Source organism: Petromyzon marinus, chromosome 55, assembly GCF_048934315.1.
Source record: "Petromyzon marinus isolate PM22_M1 ecotype Great Lakes invasive population chromosome 55, UKy_Petmar_22M1.pri1.0, whole genome shotgun sequence".
Lineage (NCBI taxonomy): Eukaryota > Metazoa > Chordata > Hyperoartia > Petromyzontiformes > Petromyzontidae > Petromyzon > Petromyzon marinus.
The window spans coordinates 13,090,159-13,107,465 of NC_133721.1; the positions used below are offsets into that span (position 1 = coordinate 13,090,159).

Consider the following 17,307-nt stretch of genomic DNA (forward strand, 5'->3'; position numbering starts at 1 on the left):
GAGGGGAAGGAAGAGAATGAGTTATGGGAGAACAGGTGAGCTCATGCTCTTACGATGCCACCACAATTCGCCTCCCCACATGCGCACCAATTGATCCTCATTGCTCCGTCTCCTCGGCGGCCATCCACTCAAGGGGGGAGGGGGTGGGGGGGGGGTTCCCTCCTGGACATCTGTTAAAAACAGCTTCATAGCTTTTCGGATTCCTCTCATAAATAAATATTCTGATTCAACATTGGAATATTCGACCTTCTGATTGTGAGCCCATCACTCTACTATTGACCCGCCTGGCTGGATAGTTTATTTTTTATTGCTTTAATTTTATTGATATTTTATTTATTGATATTTGATTGCACTTAAATGTAAAGGAATATTCTATATGTGGCTGAGCCTGTTTGTGCATATTCTAGGCATTGAATGAGTACAATCCCCCATGCGATAGTTAACATATCGCAATATTAACCTGTTAAAATCTTCGGACGTATAAATAAATGTGAAGCCTACTGGTAGCCAATCTTACTGGACATCTGTGAAAAAATAGCTTTATAGCCCATCGGATTCCTCCAGTGGAGATAAATATTCTGATTCTGAAATATTCTTTGGCGCGCCGATCAGTCGCCCATCCTTGCCCGTCGGCCGTCGTGCCTTGTGGCCATGACGTGTCCTTCCCCAAGGCTGCTTTCTTTCCTTAAGTCAATACGTCTCTAATTTGTGCTTATTCCCCAACCCCCACGTCTTCCTCCGTCGGCGTTATCCGCGTCCTTGTGCATCTTTCATCCACGCTTCCGCCCTCCTTCGCTCTCGTCAACCTTGTCGTCGCGTTTTCGTTTCCCCCGACGCGGTTCGTCAAGGGCTTGACAATGTTTAGCGCAATGAAATATCTCACTGTGGTTACGCCCATTGCACTGGCGATAGGCGGGCGGAGAAAAGCAACACTCTTTATTTCGCAATGGCAAAGAGGAGAGAGAGAAAAATCCGGCCTCGCGTTCCCCACCGAAGCCTTCCGTGTTTGCCGTCCGTGTTTGCCGTACGTGCGTCGCCCTCCAGCAAGAATTGTCGCCCCCCCCCCCGCCCACTTTGTTTGCACTCCTCGTCATTGCCGAGTTTGCCGAGCATGGCTCCTCGAGCTCGAGCGGTCGCGCCGCCGGCGTGCTTAGAGAGCGCAGGGCTTTGCCTTCATCTCCGCCGCACAGTTGTGAACCCAGAGCGGGCGCACTGCACCTGCCGTGAGGTGTGTGTGTATGTGCGTGTGTATGTGCGTGAAATATCTCACTGTGGTTACGCCACAGTGAGGAGTTGGAGACGCTGCTGCTGAGACTGGAGCGTGCCACTAAGAGGTGGGGCCTTACCATCAGCCCCACCAAAACTAAGCACCTGCCTGGGTATTTTGTACCATCGGACACTCCACCCCCACAACTCCCAATCGGTGATGGGGCAGTTGTGGAGAGAGTGGAGAGTTTCCCATACCTGGGCAGTGTGCTTATGACTGGCTCCAGTTTAACAGCAGAGGTCTCACTCCGAATCAGTCGAGCGGCAATATCTTTTCATCGGTTGCGTAACGCTGTGTGGAAGCTACCTGGTCTGTCGCTCCGCACTAAGCTTCAGGTCTTCTCGGCCACGGTCATTCCCTCCCTTCTCTACGCTTGCGAAACGTGGACCCCCCTAATGGAACATCTTCGCTGGTTAGAAACATTTAGGCTGGCCTGCCTACGATCCATCCTAGGTTTAACCAGACTGGATTGTGTGAGCTCACAAGTCCTTGAAAGATCTGGGCAAAGTCCCATCGGTGAGCTCCTCCGGCGGGGAAGGCTGCGATGGCTTGGTCATGTAGCCCGCGTGCCCAGCCACCGCATGCCGAAACAGCTTTTGTTCGGCCGGATTGAGGGGGCTAAGCGGGCGCGGCACGGGCTAGAGAAGAGATGGAGTGATGTGGTACAGGAGGACGTGGAGCTGAGTGGACTTGCCGATGACTGGTACCAGCGGTGTCAAGATCGGCCTCTGTGGAGGAGGCTCGTGAAGGATGCTACTGGGCAGTTGGAGGCAGTCGCCCTCCAACAACAACGGAGGGCGGAGGAGCGACGCTCACAACAACGAGCGGAGCGCTGGGTGGCTAAAGCACAGCAGGTTGGCACAGTAGGGGGCACAGGTGGTGCATCAGCCAGTCATCTCAGTCAGTCGACCCGTGGCACCTGGGTCTGCCCAGTGACCTCCTGCCAGCGGGCGTTCGACACTTCACGTGGCCTCACGGTGCACATAGCCTGGCACAAGCGTCGTGGTGACGTCACCGCCACTTAGTGGCGAATGGCGGTTGTTGTTGTTGTATGTGCGTGTGTATGTGCGTGTGTATGTGCGTGTGTATGTGCGTGTGTATGCGTTTACGTGTGAGGGGAGCGGTGGTGTCGCGGCTAGCGCGCTGCGTTACGAACCGGGCGACCCGGGTTCGATTCCCGCTCACGGCCAACACCGGTGGCGATTATCTGAACCGGTCCTGGGCCTCCCCTAGGTCAACTCGGCCTCAAATGAGTACCTGGTGCGGTGTGTAAACATCGCCATTGGGGAGACAAAGGCGGCCGGGCGTGTGGTGTTGGCCGACCACCCCCTCGTGTGCTCTACTGGCCTTCGTAGGTGCTACTCGCCTAACAGCAATCGCCCCAAAAGTCTATTAATGATGATGGTGCGGTGTTTGTACCCTCTGCCTCCGCCTCCCCACCGGTGTGCAGACTGACCGTCCTCTACTCGGGGCCCTGCCACACGTACAAGGTGCAGAGGCTGCAGGAGAGCACCGAGTACAGGTTCCGCATCCAGGCCTCCAACCAGGCCGGCCGGGGCCCGTACTCCGAACTCCACAGCTTCACCACCGGCAAGGCCATCCCGCCCGCACCGAAAGGTAGAACCGCAGCGCAGCGCGCGTGTCGACGGGAGCTCGCGGGGACGGGGGCGCGTTATGGGCCATCTCGCCGGAAATCATTGGCGGGCGCGCCACCGCCTACGCTCCCCCGTGGAGGCGCTCTTCACTCGTTGTTTTGCGAGCGTACCTAAACACCCCCCACCCCCGGCACGCGGCCTTACGGGATTTTGAGGCAAGAGCCATTTGCGTGCGTCCACGAAGATGGGAAGGGGAGAGGGAGGAGGACCAGGGGGAGAGGAGGAGTGAGATGAGAAGGGGAGAGGGCAGGCAGAAGCCAAGTCCGTTGAGAATGTTGAAGACGGTGGCGATCGCGATGATGGCGGCGACGATGCTCATGATGGTGACGTTGATGACGATGGTGACGCTGCTGGCCACTCCGCACCCTTCCTTCCCCCCCCCCCCAGCTCCACGTGTGACTCAGCTGGAGGGCAGCCGGTGCGAGGTTTCCTGGGATCCCGTGCCCCCCATGAGCGGTGACCCCCTCCTCTACTGCCTCTACCTCCACAGCCCACGCGACTCTGAGTACAAGCAGGTACTTTGCTCCCCCCACGTGCTCTGGTTGGCTACGTACGTTGTCCATCCGGCAGTATGATTGGGTTGACGAGTACAGTCAAGGCTGTCGGCAGGTCATGGTGGCGAGATGTTAACTCCCTCGCCTGGTGCGCAGGAGGTCGTGGGTTCCATCCCGACCCTGACGCCTGTTGTATATTTGGAGCGTGCATGTCTCTCTCCCCGTGGTCATGTGGATTTTTATTTCTCCAGGTCCTCCGGTTTTTCCCTCCACATTAATAAATATGCTTTCAGATTACTTGGCTGCTTCAAATGTCCACACAAAGAGCCACATAGCTCAGTGGGCCTTGCCTGGTAAAACAAAATAGGTAGCATGTTATTATTATTATTACACTCGTTTACCCACGAAAGCTTCATTAATATTAATAATAAATTACATTTGTTAAGGCACATTTCATCTGTAGATCCCAATGCACCGTGTATGATGGAACACAGGAAATAAACAGAACCTGCAGAACTAGGGAGGCAGAGGCCATTCTAAAGAGGTGAGTTTTCAAGACTGACTGAAATATATCAAACGACTCTGATTGTATTATTAGCAAACGCAAAGCATTCCCAAGCTTGAGAGCTGCACCGGCAAAAGCCCGATCACCCCGGCACAGAATGAGCCTTGACCACGGACGGAGTGCTTAGTAGAAGGCGCTTCAAATATCTCAGGGACCTCATTGGAGTCATTGAGACTGATCTCGGTTCCTTTACATATTGCGGGGCTCACCCATTGAGAGCCTTCTAGGCCAGCAGCAGGATCTTAGAGTCCACCATTTGACTGGTAGCCAATGCACAGACAAGAAAGCAGGCGTGTGATGTGCTGCTCAGACTCTAGCGGCCGCGTTCTGAACGAGCCACGGTCTAGCCAGCACCTCACTCGGAATCCCGAATTGTACTGCGTTGCTGTAGTCAAGTCGGGCGAACACAAACGCATGGTCCATAGTAGAGGTTTTTGGGTTAATTTGTGTAAATATAAATGCGTCATTAGACCCGCCACCACCCAACACAGCCAATTAATAAAGTTTGTCACGTGAACAAATGTGTTACTACAATCAGCACACCGGTGTGTTGGAGAGTAAACCCACCACGACATTTACAATTCGAGTACCGTGACTTTTCGCCGGTAATTACAACACCAACCAGCATCATCAGGCGGCAGCCAGAGTAGTAGAGAAATCCTCCTGCTGTTTCGGTCTCAAGTAGACGGCGGGGGGGGGGATAAATGTGATGTCGTAACTTGTGAGCCAGTCAGGTACGAAGACCAAATGGGGGAGGGTTAATTTATGCATTTATATTCATAACCCAAAAATCTCTTATGGATATTGGTCGCAAAAGCCCCTACGTGTTTAACTGACAAAAGCATGGACCAGCCTCTCAAAGCCATTAGGTGACGGGAATGGACGCAGCCGGGGCAGTATATATGAAGGTGGAAGAACGAAGTTTCTAACGGCACGAGACACACACCCCTCAAAGAACAGACACTGGTCAAACCGAACACCAAGATTTCTAACGTTTGATTGGCACACCTGTCAACACCTTATCAGTTTCTACCTTATTACAGACCAATTCAGAACGTATTCGCCATCCCTTGCCCTTATAAAGCTTAACGTTCATCCTACAAAGTCCCATCACAATGGAGAAAGACAAACAAATAGATTTTTTTTGCTCGTATTGAAACGGCTGTCCGCCGTGTGGACCTGTAAACTCAATTTCCCTGCACAAGTACATGGGTAAAGTGCATGGGTTGACAGGTATGGATTGGGCAGACATGATGACCATCTATTAAGCCCCGTGACTCTAATTCTAGATTTGAAGCTTTCGTGACTGCAAGGATTCATACTCTTTGGTTTTTTCGGTAAAGTCACATAGGTAAAATAAAATAAATGAAAACAACTAAATTAAATCACGACGTTTCGGAGGCAACACAAGCTTCCATCTTCAGGTGAAACAGTCACAGCAAAATAGCTGTACCTTGATACAGCTATTTTGAAAAAAAACAAAGTATGAACCCCGTGACTCTCTTTTAGGAAGGTTCTGCCAAGTTTTTGCAGCAGGGGGGGGTGATAATTGCTGCCGTGCGTGATCTCATTTGGGTGATTGTTGCGGTGTGATTTTTCAAATTTGGCAAAGCGCGGGGACCGTGACGCCGGCACAGGCAATGTCGCACTCTTGCGAAAGACGTCACGGGGTCGTTAATGTCCACTGTGAAGCAGGTGGCGCGTAGTAACTCTACGCTTATTCTGCACCGCGCCATTAACCAGGGCGGCCGCTGGAATCGAACCATGAACCCTCCGTACTAAAAGTCCACTGGAATCCATGGCCGGTTCCTGACCTGATTATTATTTCACAACCCTGTGGCCTTGAGTTCAGAGTTCATGGATTCACATTAAGCAAATGTAGTTATTTTTTTTAATTCTAGCTGAAATAAAAGTGTTTATAGATTCTGTTATCCTCAACGTAAACATCATAATCCATTCACATAGCGTATATACAACATTTAACGACACATTTCTATTTGTATATACACACACACATCATTCGGGCTGAGTGGTGGCAGAGTGGTTAACGCGCACTGCACCATGGAACCCGCTGTACCGACCTCGGTTCCCGGCCACGGCTGACATCGGTGACGAGCGATATCTGAACCAGTCCCCGGCTGTGCCCCCACTTGGCCAACCTGCGCTGACCAACGCAGCGAAGTATGGTCAAGCAACCCACACGACTGACACAGCGTTCCATCCAGCAGTGGACCGGCAGGGAACCGCACGATGTAGCGATATCATATGTTTTTGTAACCCCGATTGATCTGCAATCCGCGCGTCCTCTTCGCGCGCCGATGTACGCCGCATTCGCGGTCGGGTCGCAGAGAAAATACGAAAATTTCACTCGGTCTTGTCTCCTGCTGTGATTCTTGGCGCTCTCCATCAGTCCTCCACATCGCCTTCTGAGTGGTCACCTCCAGTGCAGTGCACCGAAATGGTCCCTCCCTCCCTCCCCCTCCTGTTGCTGGCTTGCTGATGATGCCCCATTCTTTAAGCTCATTAGCAAGCCCCCCCCCCCCCCCCAGGGTGTGAAAGCAATCCACCTCGGCTTTCCAGCGTCTGTAGAATCATCGTTTCTTGGAACATAATAAAACTACACAGCCAGGGGTGGCATTTTAGCATCCACTGAACAACGGTGTCACGGGCCGTGGGGACATGTCCCTTGTGGCCATCGTGTGCTGACGTCACCAGTCAGAATTTTAAAAAATGACACCGCAAATCACTTAGTAGGGAGAGCATGGAGTGACATCGTGAACTGTGAACCGAATGGAGCCTGTGTTTTAGCACAGCAGGGCCTTCCTGGGTGATGATGGTCTTAGGCCGTGGCGATAGCCTTAGGCCATAAGCACGACGGCGCCAATACCAAAGTCTTCTGTTGTCATCATTATTGTTATCATCATCCTCCCTCGTACTCGTTCCGTACATGCGTGTTGTTCTGCGTACTCCAGGGAACGTCTCGGATATGCGACATTGTACTTAATTTCCTCTTCCCCCTTTTGGATGTTGTTTGTCGTTTAAAAAAAAAAAATATATAAGAATAATTATTTATTTATCCATCCGGAAGACGTACGGTCATGGCTCGATGAGCAATGTGTGGCACACAGTGCGGACAAACCGAACATTTGCCCCCTCGCCTGATGCAGGCGAGGGGGTCAGGGGTTACACGTTGTGGTGTGAGGCCATGATCCCTACCTGCCCGTAGCTTTTCGATGACCTATGGCAACAGTTGCCGCAGTGCGGCAAAATGACGTTTATGCCGCACTACATCCAGCCCACGATCATCGTTATGTCGGCATCGTCGTTTGCTCCGCGCAATGTTTTTTAAATATGAAATATTCATTTGCCGACAAAGCTCCATCTACATCAGCCTCGATAACGGCAATTGCTCTCCGTCCATTGCGGAACATTTCACCGCGAAATTCGCACCCCGAATTGAACCAATGTTGGCTTTTGTTGCCTGCCGTGCGTGGGAAAAATCCTTGTCCAATTTTCAGGGAACGCCGGGAAAAATCGCCGCGCGCGCCCGGCGGCACGCCCGCCGCTTCCCTTTGCCGCCGTTGACCTTTGCCCTGTGCGTTGGCTCGGGCCGGGGGGGGGGGGGAGACTTCGCGGCGCGTTAGGGGGCTTGCCGCCCCATAATTCTCACCGCCGCGGTGACACGTTCGGAGGGGGGGTGGGGCAGTGGGGAAGAGGGAGGGGGGAAGGAGGCCCGCGGTCGCCGTGTCCACGCGAGGCCCTCCTGGGCCGCGGTAGCCCGCCGGCCGTGTTTCGAGCTCTCGAACCGATGGATTGCCGTGGCGCGTGGTGTCGCCGCCGGCGGCTAATTTGGCCCTGCTGGACTATTACGCATGGGAGGTATCCGCAGTATCGATTCGTGGAGAAAGAGAAGAGGGGTGGGGGGGGGGAGTTTAAGATGAAACGAACGCACAGCGTGCTGGAGCGGAGTCGGGAGCGTGCCGTGTTGCGGTGTCGGGCTGTGCCTTGGTGGAGCTTGCTACGCGTGGCCGGAGGAGCGACCCCGTGGGAGCGCACGGTCCCACCGGGAGACGCTAAACGGTCGTAGGGCAGCGAATGGGCAGTGAAGCGAACGAGCCCGGTGCGTTCGCTTCACGCTGGTAGCACACTCGTGCCCCGCAGCAAGCAGGGCCTGGGTTCAACACCTGGCTTGGGTGGGTATCAATGTGGTGATGGTGAGCTGGTATGAGTTGGTATGTTCTGTAACCACTCTGCATGGGTTTCCTACGGGTTCTCGTGTTTCCTGCCATAAAAAGAACATGCAGTTGGCCCAAAACATCCAAAAGTCCTGCAAATGTCTCAATTTGGCTCGCACGGCAGCAGCAGCAGCAGCGACATTGCTTCCCTCCTGAGAAAACTGGCAGGACCCTCCTGTTGGACTCGGTGAGGTTTTCTTGGGTAAACAAGTGAAATAATATAAAAATATATATTATTGTCCAACTTAAGTGTGTGAATGTTCGCATGGTTGGCTAAGTCGTACGGTGCGAAAGAAGTTATGCATATACACGTAGTTTAAATAAAACAAGTACAGATGTTCATGTGTACGTACACATAACTCGTTGCCAGCCCACTGCTTTACCAGGGCACCCCTCCCACACCCTGCGGATCATGAGGAGTTATTTGACGGCCATGTATAGCCAACGCCTGTCAACGCGGGTTGGAGAAGGGGGGAAGCATGGATGTTGGATCCATAGTACAGTACAGCAGCGGATATTGCTGTGTTGCCGTCTGCTGACAGCATAGCCCCCACAGCAGCTCCTAGCGCTTGTTGTATGCACGGTGGTCGCCCATCCAAGCACCATCCAAGCGCTACCCTGGCTTAGCTTCCGAGATTAGGAGATATCCAGGTGCATTCTGGGTGGCTTGTGTGACGTATGGTCAAGTGACCCATGTGAACCGACACAGCATGGGTGAGGGGGGAGGGGTGCTAACGTCCAGCACTGGATTAATAAATATTTGGAATTGTTTTTATTACAAACACATAAGTACTGTTGACTTTTTTTGGTGAATAAGCATTACGCATACTCTTGCATGCAATGGTCCGTTTAACAACAGTCAAAATGGACCACTGCTGGAGCAAACTCAGTAAAAGTGCCAACATTGGGCCAACGTTGGCACGTGGTTCAATGTTTTTGTTGGGAAAGCATCTCCACGCCACGTCGGTTGCGGGGGTCGCTGGATCAGACTTCACCAGCTTGGTGGTCAGTGTGGGTTGTGGGTTGGGCTGCTGGCCCAAGGGCATTTACGATATCGCTCCCTGCTGACGTTAGCCGTGGCCAGGAATCGGAACTCAGGTCGCCAGTTTCACGAGGCAGTGTGCTAACCACTTCACCCCATCCATCACGTACGTATCTATTTGAAAGAAATGTAACGTCTAATCCAGCGCGAGTCCCATGTGTGTTCACGGTTCGTGTGAAATATTGCCACTCAGGCCGTAATGCCACCCCTGAAGCTTTTAGTTGTGCAAAACACAATAACGCAAATCACATTTTAAAGCAGCATTCGCCCGCGCGAAGCGAGCGCAGCTCGAATAAACGAGCTGAGTGCCGCTCACCCTAAGTGGGCTCGCCATCGCTGGCTGCCACGCCCTCTCTCCCTCGCCACGAACCTCGGTGGCAAACGTTGATTGACTGTGATCAAGCGTAATTAACTTACGCTCGGCGCCCAGTTAGCCTCCACTTGCTGGCAATTCTTCCCGAACGTATGTGGGCACTCTTGCTCCTCTCGTCTGCACCCTCTCTCCTGTCCTGGGTACATCAGCTTTCCCACGTGCTCCCACCTTTAACCCCTAACTCTCGCAGCACATCAGTGTGAGCGGTTCAGACTCAAGTACGACCGATTGTTTGTAGGCGCGTGCGATATTAACGCACGTCGCCACGGCAGGAGGGAAACGCGGCGTTGCGTTTCAAGGAGAGTGGCCATTTCACGTGAAAGCATCCACTGCTAAACGTCACACAGTTGCGTTGGGATTTGTTTTCTCGCTCCAAAACGTACCACCGGCCGGCGGAGAAAGGTCACCGAATTTAAGCGCGCCGGCTTGCTTACGGCAGCTTTGGATATTTATTCATTTGGATCTTACCTTTTTTTTTCAAATTCAAATATCACGGCGGGTCCCGGGGTCCTCAAAAATGTCACCGCGTGACCCCCGGACTCCCTGCTCGTGGCCTCACAGGCATAATCCTGGGGACGCAGACATCCCTCGCTAACCGCGGACTTGCCAACCGCATATTAATGTATACACGGTCTATTGTTTGTATCTCAATTTACCAACCAAGTATCCGTGGGTAAGCACGGGTCTGCTGCAACACGCATTTACAGATTTCGTGAGGACGCTGATCTCCGCGCCACAGCGCCGTCCGTGGCCACCCATGGCGCTGCGTAGCTTATTAGCTGTCCGTCCGCTTTGATTTACTGTACTATAATTCTCTCACCGCATAAACCGCATCGCAGCCGCATTCACATTAACCCTTTCCCATTTCAAGATGTCTGCAAGCTGCAGGGTGTGGGTGCAAGCGGTTCGGCGTTAATTTTATGTCATGTACTGTATACTATACTGTATTTTATGCGGCAATGTATAAAATACATTGGCGAAAGTGCCGTCGTATTAAATACATTAGGGAAAGTGCTGTCGTATAATCTGGAGAATACGGTATTTGAGTCTGAAGCACTAACATCCCCACCACTGACCCTCTTGCTGTCTCGCTGTCCATTGTTTTTTGCAGGTTTACAAGGGGATGGCTACCTCCTTCCAGATCCCAGGCCTCCACTTTAACAGCGAGTACAGGTTCCGCGTGTGCGCCTCGCGCCAGAGTGTCTGCACCAGCAGCGGGGGCGACCCCCTGGCTGCTCCCACACAGACGGAGCTGGTCGGGCAGCCGAGCCCCTCGGCCAGCTTCGTGCCCCGCCGTCCCGAGGCTGCCCAGTCAGGCGAGCCGCTAGGCCTCGGTGAGGCCGCGGGCCCTGACCAATTTCAAAATGGTGACGAGCGCTTCGCGGCCCTCATTTTGCTGGGGTTCGGAGCAAGCTCCCTCTTCATCGCCTTCATCATCCAGCTGCTCATCATGTAAATCCCAACGGGTCAGCTTGATGTCGGAGGGAAGATTCCACCATGTTTGTTTTGGTATGACATGTTTTTTTCACCCCATAAACAAACCAATAGACCGTTCTTATTTTTCCGATCTCGCACGCAGAAAGGTTGATAGAGCTTGGCCGGTTTTCGCCGCCGCCACGGACTCAAAACTGACTTTGCGTTCCGCTACCTTCTGCGGTGTAGGGTCAGTTCCGGAGGTCGTCATATTCCGTTTGTTGTAGCGATTTTTTTTCCCGTACTTGCGTAACCTTGACATAATTCCACAAAAATGCTGTACTCGTTTTGGTAGACGCGGAGAGCGATTTCGAAGAGATGTGGATGCCACGACCAAACCAATGCTGACTCGCCTTTGTAAGAACGGTAGGATGCTACGCTATGCAAATTTAAGAGGAAAAATAAAATGTAAATCCGCTAGAAATCTTGAGAGCAACTGCACGATGTTGTTATTTCCAAGCAGCAGTAGCCTCGTCCGAAAGAGCCGCGGTAATACCAGTACAAGATTGGCACCTCCAGTGGTGGGTTTTTCGAACGCGTGGGGGGTTTCGAGGCCACCCGTGTACGTACGCTTTGCTGCTTTCTTCGTTTAAAAGTCGCTCTCTCGCGGTGATCGTTTAATGAAAGGTGTCGCGGTGGCGAGCGAAGCGGCCTCCGCATGCGACCTCTGCCTTGTGCGGCTGTTTTATAAGTTTTTGAACCGACTGTAAAAAGGAGGGCACGGCAAAAGATGATAACGATGAATATGCCTTGGCATAAACAAAAAAAACCTATAGATAATATCAAGTGCCTGACTGCATATCACGTCGACGTATATGCGTCTGTAAATCAGATGATATTCAGTGGGAAAGCTTTATGTGGTGATTACCGTTATTATATATACTTGCAATGTCAGTGGTGCCTTGTTTGAAAAAAGAGAGGGGCCGGAAAAAGACACAACAATAAATGAGGGGGGACGGGGGGGGGGGAAAGAGAACTATGAAAACTAGCCTGCACATTTGAATTATTATTTGAGGTTGTGATTTATATTTTTTTGCGGGGGGGGGGGGGGGGGTCCGGGGTGGGAAAAAGCACTTTTTATGTAGCAAGCTATAGAACTGCCAGTGAATGTGAGCTCGCGTCGCGATCTGGGTGTGTCCGCCGCCCCTTGTGACCAAATTGGAAGGTTCCCCCATCTGGGGGTGAGGAGGTGGGGAGGCTTCTTGAACAAACACAAAAATTAAGTCAGGATTTGAGGCGGCATTAATTCCAGCCTTGGTGTAACTTTGAGATCGCACAACTGGACTCTGCCAAGACACGTGGGTTGCTAACATTCAGAGCATGAACCTTTTTATTTTTTCAACGAAATGCTGTTTTTTTAATTGTATTGCAATTTTATGTTTATTTTTTGCCTTAATTATATATGGCAGCATCCTTTTCTATGTATACTGTTCCATACAGGTAATTTTATTGCATGTCACGTTAAAATCGATATTGGCTGTTTTATGGAGAATTATGATAATGGTAAAAACATAAGAGCCTTAATGATAATAATACCCTGGAAATCCTTGCAAACGAGATGCTCCATCTCAAGGGAATAACCCAGGTGAAATATTTTAACTAAATGAATAAAAAAAAAATTACGTATAGCTTCATAGTGTGCAAGTACATGGCGAATATGGATTTCAAGATGGTACAACGTTTGTTCCTGATTTTCATGGTTGATCTTCAGCCGGTAGCATGTCACGGCAATTTGTATTCCATCGTTTGTAAAAGGGCTGTGAACTCGTAGTTGCTAGCTAGCTTGAGGCCTCGGGGCTGGTTGAGGCCTGAGCCAACGGGGTGGGGGTGGGGGCTACGCAGGAGAGGCCTTAACCAAAATATAGTGGCAGGTGAAATGGTATCGTAACACAAGAGGAAACTTTTGCAAACTCGTTGCCAAAATCCCTCGTCTTGTTGCTCGCCCTTCCTCTATGCATTTTATTAACTGGTATTTCTGTTTTTAACTATCATTTCTTAAAGTCGAGTATTTATCCTGCAAAAAAATGCCGTCGGCAACACGGCGGCGGTTTGCTTGGACAGAAAGGCGCTCTGCTAAGAAACACTCGACAGAACATGCTGTAAGTTTCTCGTATATTTGCACAGCTGCTGGTCCCAACACTAGTTCATTAAACCACATTTTTGGCACATTTTTTGGCACATTTTTGGGCCCTTTTTTTACATTCATCTATATATGTATCCAGTATTAAACGATGTCGCTTTTGTTTTTTTTTCGTTCCGTTTATTTTTTATATCCTTCCCTCTTTTCTTATATTTCTAATTTTTGTTGTTGTCGTGCGTGCGTTTGTTTTCTCAAGTCAAACATTTCAAGCTTTGCACCCCCCTCCTCCTCATCCCTCTCCTCCCCCAAAGGTCGTTACTGCCACGTTGATCGAGCGGAGTCGTATTCCTACCTAACGAGTTGTCGAGTGGGGGGGTGGTTAGCTCTGGTTGGAGAAGCGAGACGCCAATCGCGGACCGCGTGCGTAAATCACTATTCGCTCACGATGAATATTAACGTCTTGATTGCTGCTAAATCTTAAAGGCTTCTCGTTTCCCCTCGCCGCCCCAAGAGCATCGTGTCAAGAAGACCGAGCCGAGCGCTGGCTTCCCCGTTTGTCTCCGATGTCAAGCTTTAAGTATGGATGCGAACGCGAGAGGGAGGGTGGGAAAAAATCCATTTATTTTCTTTAAGGGCTAAAATACATTTTAAAAAAATACCATCTCTTTACCAAAAAACGAAAAAAACTGCTGGGACAACACGTTGCATGTCTCGGTAGAAAAAAAATGTGCGCATCAAATAATTGTGTATCCGTTTTTTTCTTCTGGTTTTTTGAATGCATGCTGGTCGAGGTGTTGGCGAGTGCAGTGGCGGTGCGGGCGCTTTCATTCCGCGTCCGCACCGCCCTCCCTCCAACGCTCGCACGTTCACACATTCACAAAACAACAGCGGCACGAAGGACCCTCTTTCCTCCCCCCCCCCCCCCCCCCGCGTCTGCATCACTTAACCGCTCGACTTTTTTTTTTCGAAGCTCAACCTCTCGTGTCTATTTAAGTTGTTGCCGAAGCTGTCCCCCCCCCCCCCCCCCACGATGCCGGTGCCTCGTTGAAACCGGTCGATGTTGGAAGAATGCTTGCCAAAGTGTATCCGAGTGTAGCTGCTTTACCGATGGATTTACGGAAACGTTATGGTGCTTGAAAATGATCCCCTCTCCTTCCCCCTTTGTCCCCCTGAGCTGAGCCAATCTACTGCACATTTACCGCGTGGCTTTGCAAACGGTTGGTCTTGACGAACGGAGGAAAGTCATTTGGTGGGTGTTTTATATATATATAATTTTTTTGTTTTACTTTCTAACGGAACGGCTTTGGCAACGCGCGTGCGGTCCGACCGAGCCGTGTAAGGAGGGAGTCACAACAGCCTGTCTGTCTGAGCGTGGTCCGTGTGCGGCTGAGCGGGAGGGCGAGCGAGTACTCCCATGCACGTCCGTGTGCGTTTGGACGGCTCTTTTTTTTGTACACTTGTACGTTTTTTCGGCACAGGCGTAACAAATAAACAAAAATAAACACTTTTAAGAAAAAAGTCGCGCCATACAGAAACGCAAGCGCGTAGCCTCGCGTCGACAAAGTCTGCAGCGAGGCAAATGACCCATGGGGACCCCGCAGAAGCAGCAGATACAGGGCTGCTGTGCGCGCGTTGTCAGTGGCAGGTGCACGGTCGGTGTCAAATCGTTCAATGTTTGTGGGCGCATCTTGATGACCCCCCCCCCCTCCATTTAGAATGTGACCGTAAGGCTCAATTCTTCAAATCAATGAACACCGCACTCGAGACCATTTACTTGGGCGTCTGCGGAACTTCCCTGCAACTGCGTGGGATGGGGGGGGGGAGCGTTAGGAGGTGGTTTGGGAGTTGCAATCAGGTGCGGAGTGGGGAGGCCTTTGGAGAAGATCCTGCGTAGCGCGCACGACCCCGCAAGGCGAAAGCGTCACAGGTTCAAGGTGCGTTGCTCTCCGAGCAGGAGTGTTGGCACCATTACCTCTCTAAACAGAACAACAAACCCGAACCCGTCACTTTTTTTTTTAAAAAAATCCCAAATGAAACACCAACATCCAATATTAAGTTGAGCTCTTTATTATTAACAGTGCAATTTCGTTTTGTTTTAAGTTCCACATTTTACCGTTGCTGTTTTATTCTTTGTATTTATTGTGATTCCGCTGAGAGAACAATGAGAGAGTGGCGTGCGTGCGATTTGCTAATTTGTTACGGTTTTAACTTCTCGTAGTCTCCTAAGCTTTCCGCGAGTTTAAACTTAAAGCCTCAGGCGGCGACATTAGTCTATCTATTCCACGTAGCCATTTCTTCTCGTCGTCGCTTCTCTGTCATTATTATTCCTTCGGGGGGGGAACCTTCGGTGCGTGTAAGACATCGCTCATTTACATCATCTACAGACACACACAAAAACATAATTCGCTTTGAAATTGTACGTGTAGACAATGTTTACAGATGGCATGCATTTCATTTGGCCGATGTAAGGGTTCGGGTGAAAACGGCCAGTTGTGCCTTCCTATTTGAACATGCTTGCAGAATCTGTTAATCCAGCCCATTGCCCTCCTATCCGTAAAGCTTTCGCTTGAGGGGACATATAACAAACAAACAAAAGTAAATATATATTTTGTACCTAAAACTTTAAACAACAAAAAATTACGACAAAAAAAGAAGTGAATTTATTTAGCTAAAAGTATTTTCGTAAAACATTTCGCACGGTTAAGTCACATTTCCAGATCGTCATCACCAATTAAAGTAAGGCCTTTGTTTTTTTGTTGGGAAATTAAGTTGCAATTTTCTTAAATTTCGTTTTGTTTGTACGCAGAATCAAGGTGCTTAATTGTGCTGTGGATAAAAATGTTCATGCCAACGTTTGAAGAAGGGCAAGTCGCTCGTTTTAAATGTTTTATTAAGTTGGATTTTTCTTGGAGTAACTAATTGAAATTGTTAACGGGGTAATCAAAACGGAGCTGATTGAAAAATTAATCTGTCCGTTGGTGCTGTCGGGACCGTTGTATTAATGTCACGTGGAGAGTCTCTGCGAGGGACTATTTTACATTCCATTCAAAAGTTGATTTTGTTTTAACCGGGCGAGAAAGTCGGACGCGGTCTCTCGTCGGCTAAACCGAGGGGGGTGGGGGCAATGACCCCTCCGTGACCCCCCGTGACCCCCCGTGACCCCCCGTGACCCCCCGTGACCCGCTTTGCAGCGGCTGCCGTTCCGTTTGAGAATTCACGGCAAGACGGCAGCACCGCGTGGCTTCGTCGAGGGGACGGACAATTGTCAACACCAATAAGCAGCAGCAGCAGCAGATAAGACCGCTGTTACCTCATTAACCGCGAACATTCCAGCGATTAACACAAACATTTAATTAAATAAGTAAAACCAAAACGACCACCCAACTCCTATTAAACGCTTTTTCGCGAGAGGCTGATCATGGCACCCTCCACCAGTATCGGGACGCTACATGTGACACGCAAGTCGAACCTTGCAGTCTTAACATACGTATTGCTGCCATAATAATGTACCATATAGATCCTGCAAATAATACTTTTTAAGTATGTATGTAAGACGTTACCTTTATCTGTAGCTAATATATGTATAAATATATATTGTTATCATATCAACAATAAAAGTTGTATCGAGAACTGCCGCCTTGTTTTTTCCGTTTTGTATCTCTGTCGATCGTTGTGGGGTTTTTTGTGAAATAAAATAAAACAATTTGGGTGACCGCTGCTGCCGCATTTGACAGTCGTGCACGAACGCGACACACGTTCGTAAACAACGGCGTGTGGCCTTCAAAGGAAAACGTATGAAATGCAACGTTTCGGGCAAGAAACCTACACAGCACATACTACAAAAACTAAATTAAACATTTTTATTTTACCAGATAGGGCCCACAAAGGTATATCGCTCTTTACTCTCCGGTTCTTTTCGGTAAAGTCACGTAGGTAAAAAATAAAACAACAAAAATCGCGACGTTTCGGCCACAACACAAGCGGCCTTCATCAGGTGAAGGGACCAGACTGTCTAGAGGACAGCGCTGGAGTGAAACACAGCCAAGCTCACTCCAGCGCTGTCCTCGAGACAGTCTGGTCCCTTCACCTGATGAAGGCTGCTTGTGTTGTGGCCGAAACGTCG

At 50.3% G+C, this 17,307-nt stretch overlaps 1 protein-coding gene across 1 annotated transcript in view; it reads left to right on the forward strand.

Annotated features, from left to right (window-relative positions):
• LOC116954565 (fibronectin type III domain-containing protein 3B-like) overlaps positions 1 to 16,814 on the forward strand; it is a 188,037-nt gene extending 171,223 nt beyond the window's left edge. Inside the window, 3 exon segments of the mRNA XM_076052376.1 lie at positions 2,718 to 2,884; positions 3,310 to 3,437; positions 10,743 to 16,814. Of these exon segments, the coding sequence (XP_075908491.1) occupies positions 2,718 to 2,884; positions 3,310 to 3,437; positions 10,743 to 11,087 (640 nt within the window). The 3' untranslated portion in view covers positions 11,088 to 16,814.
• Positions 16,815 to 17,307: the final 493 nt, after the last annotated feature.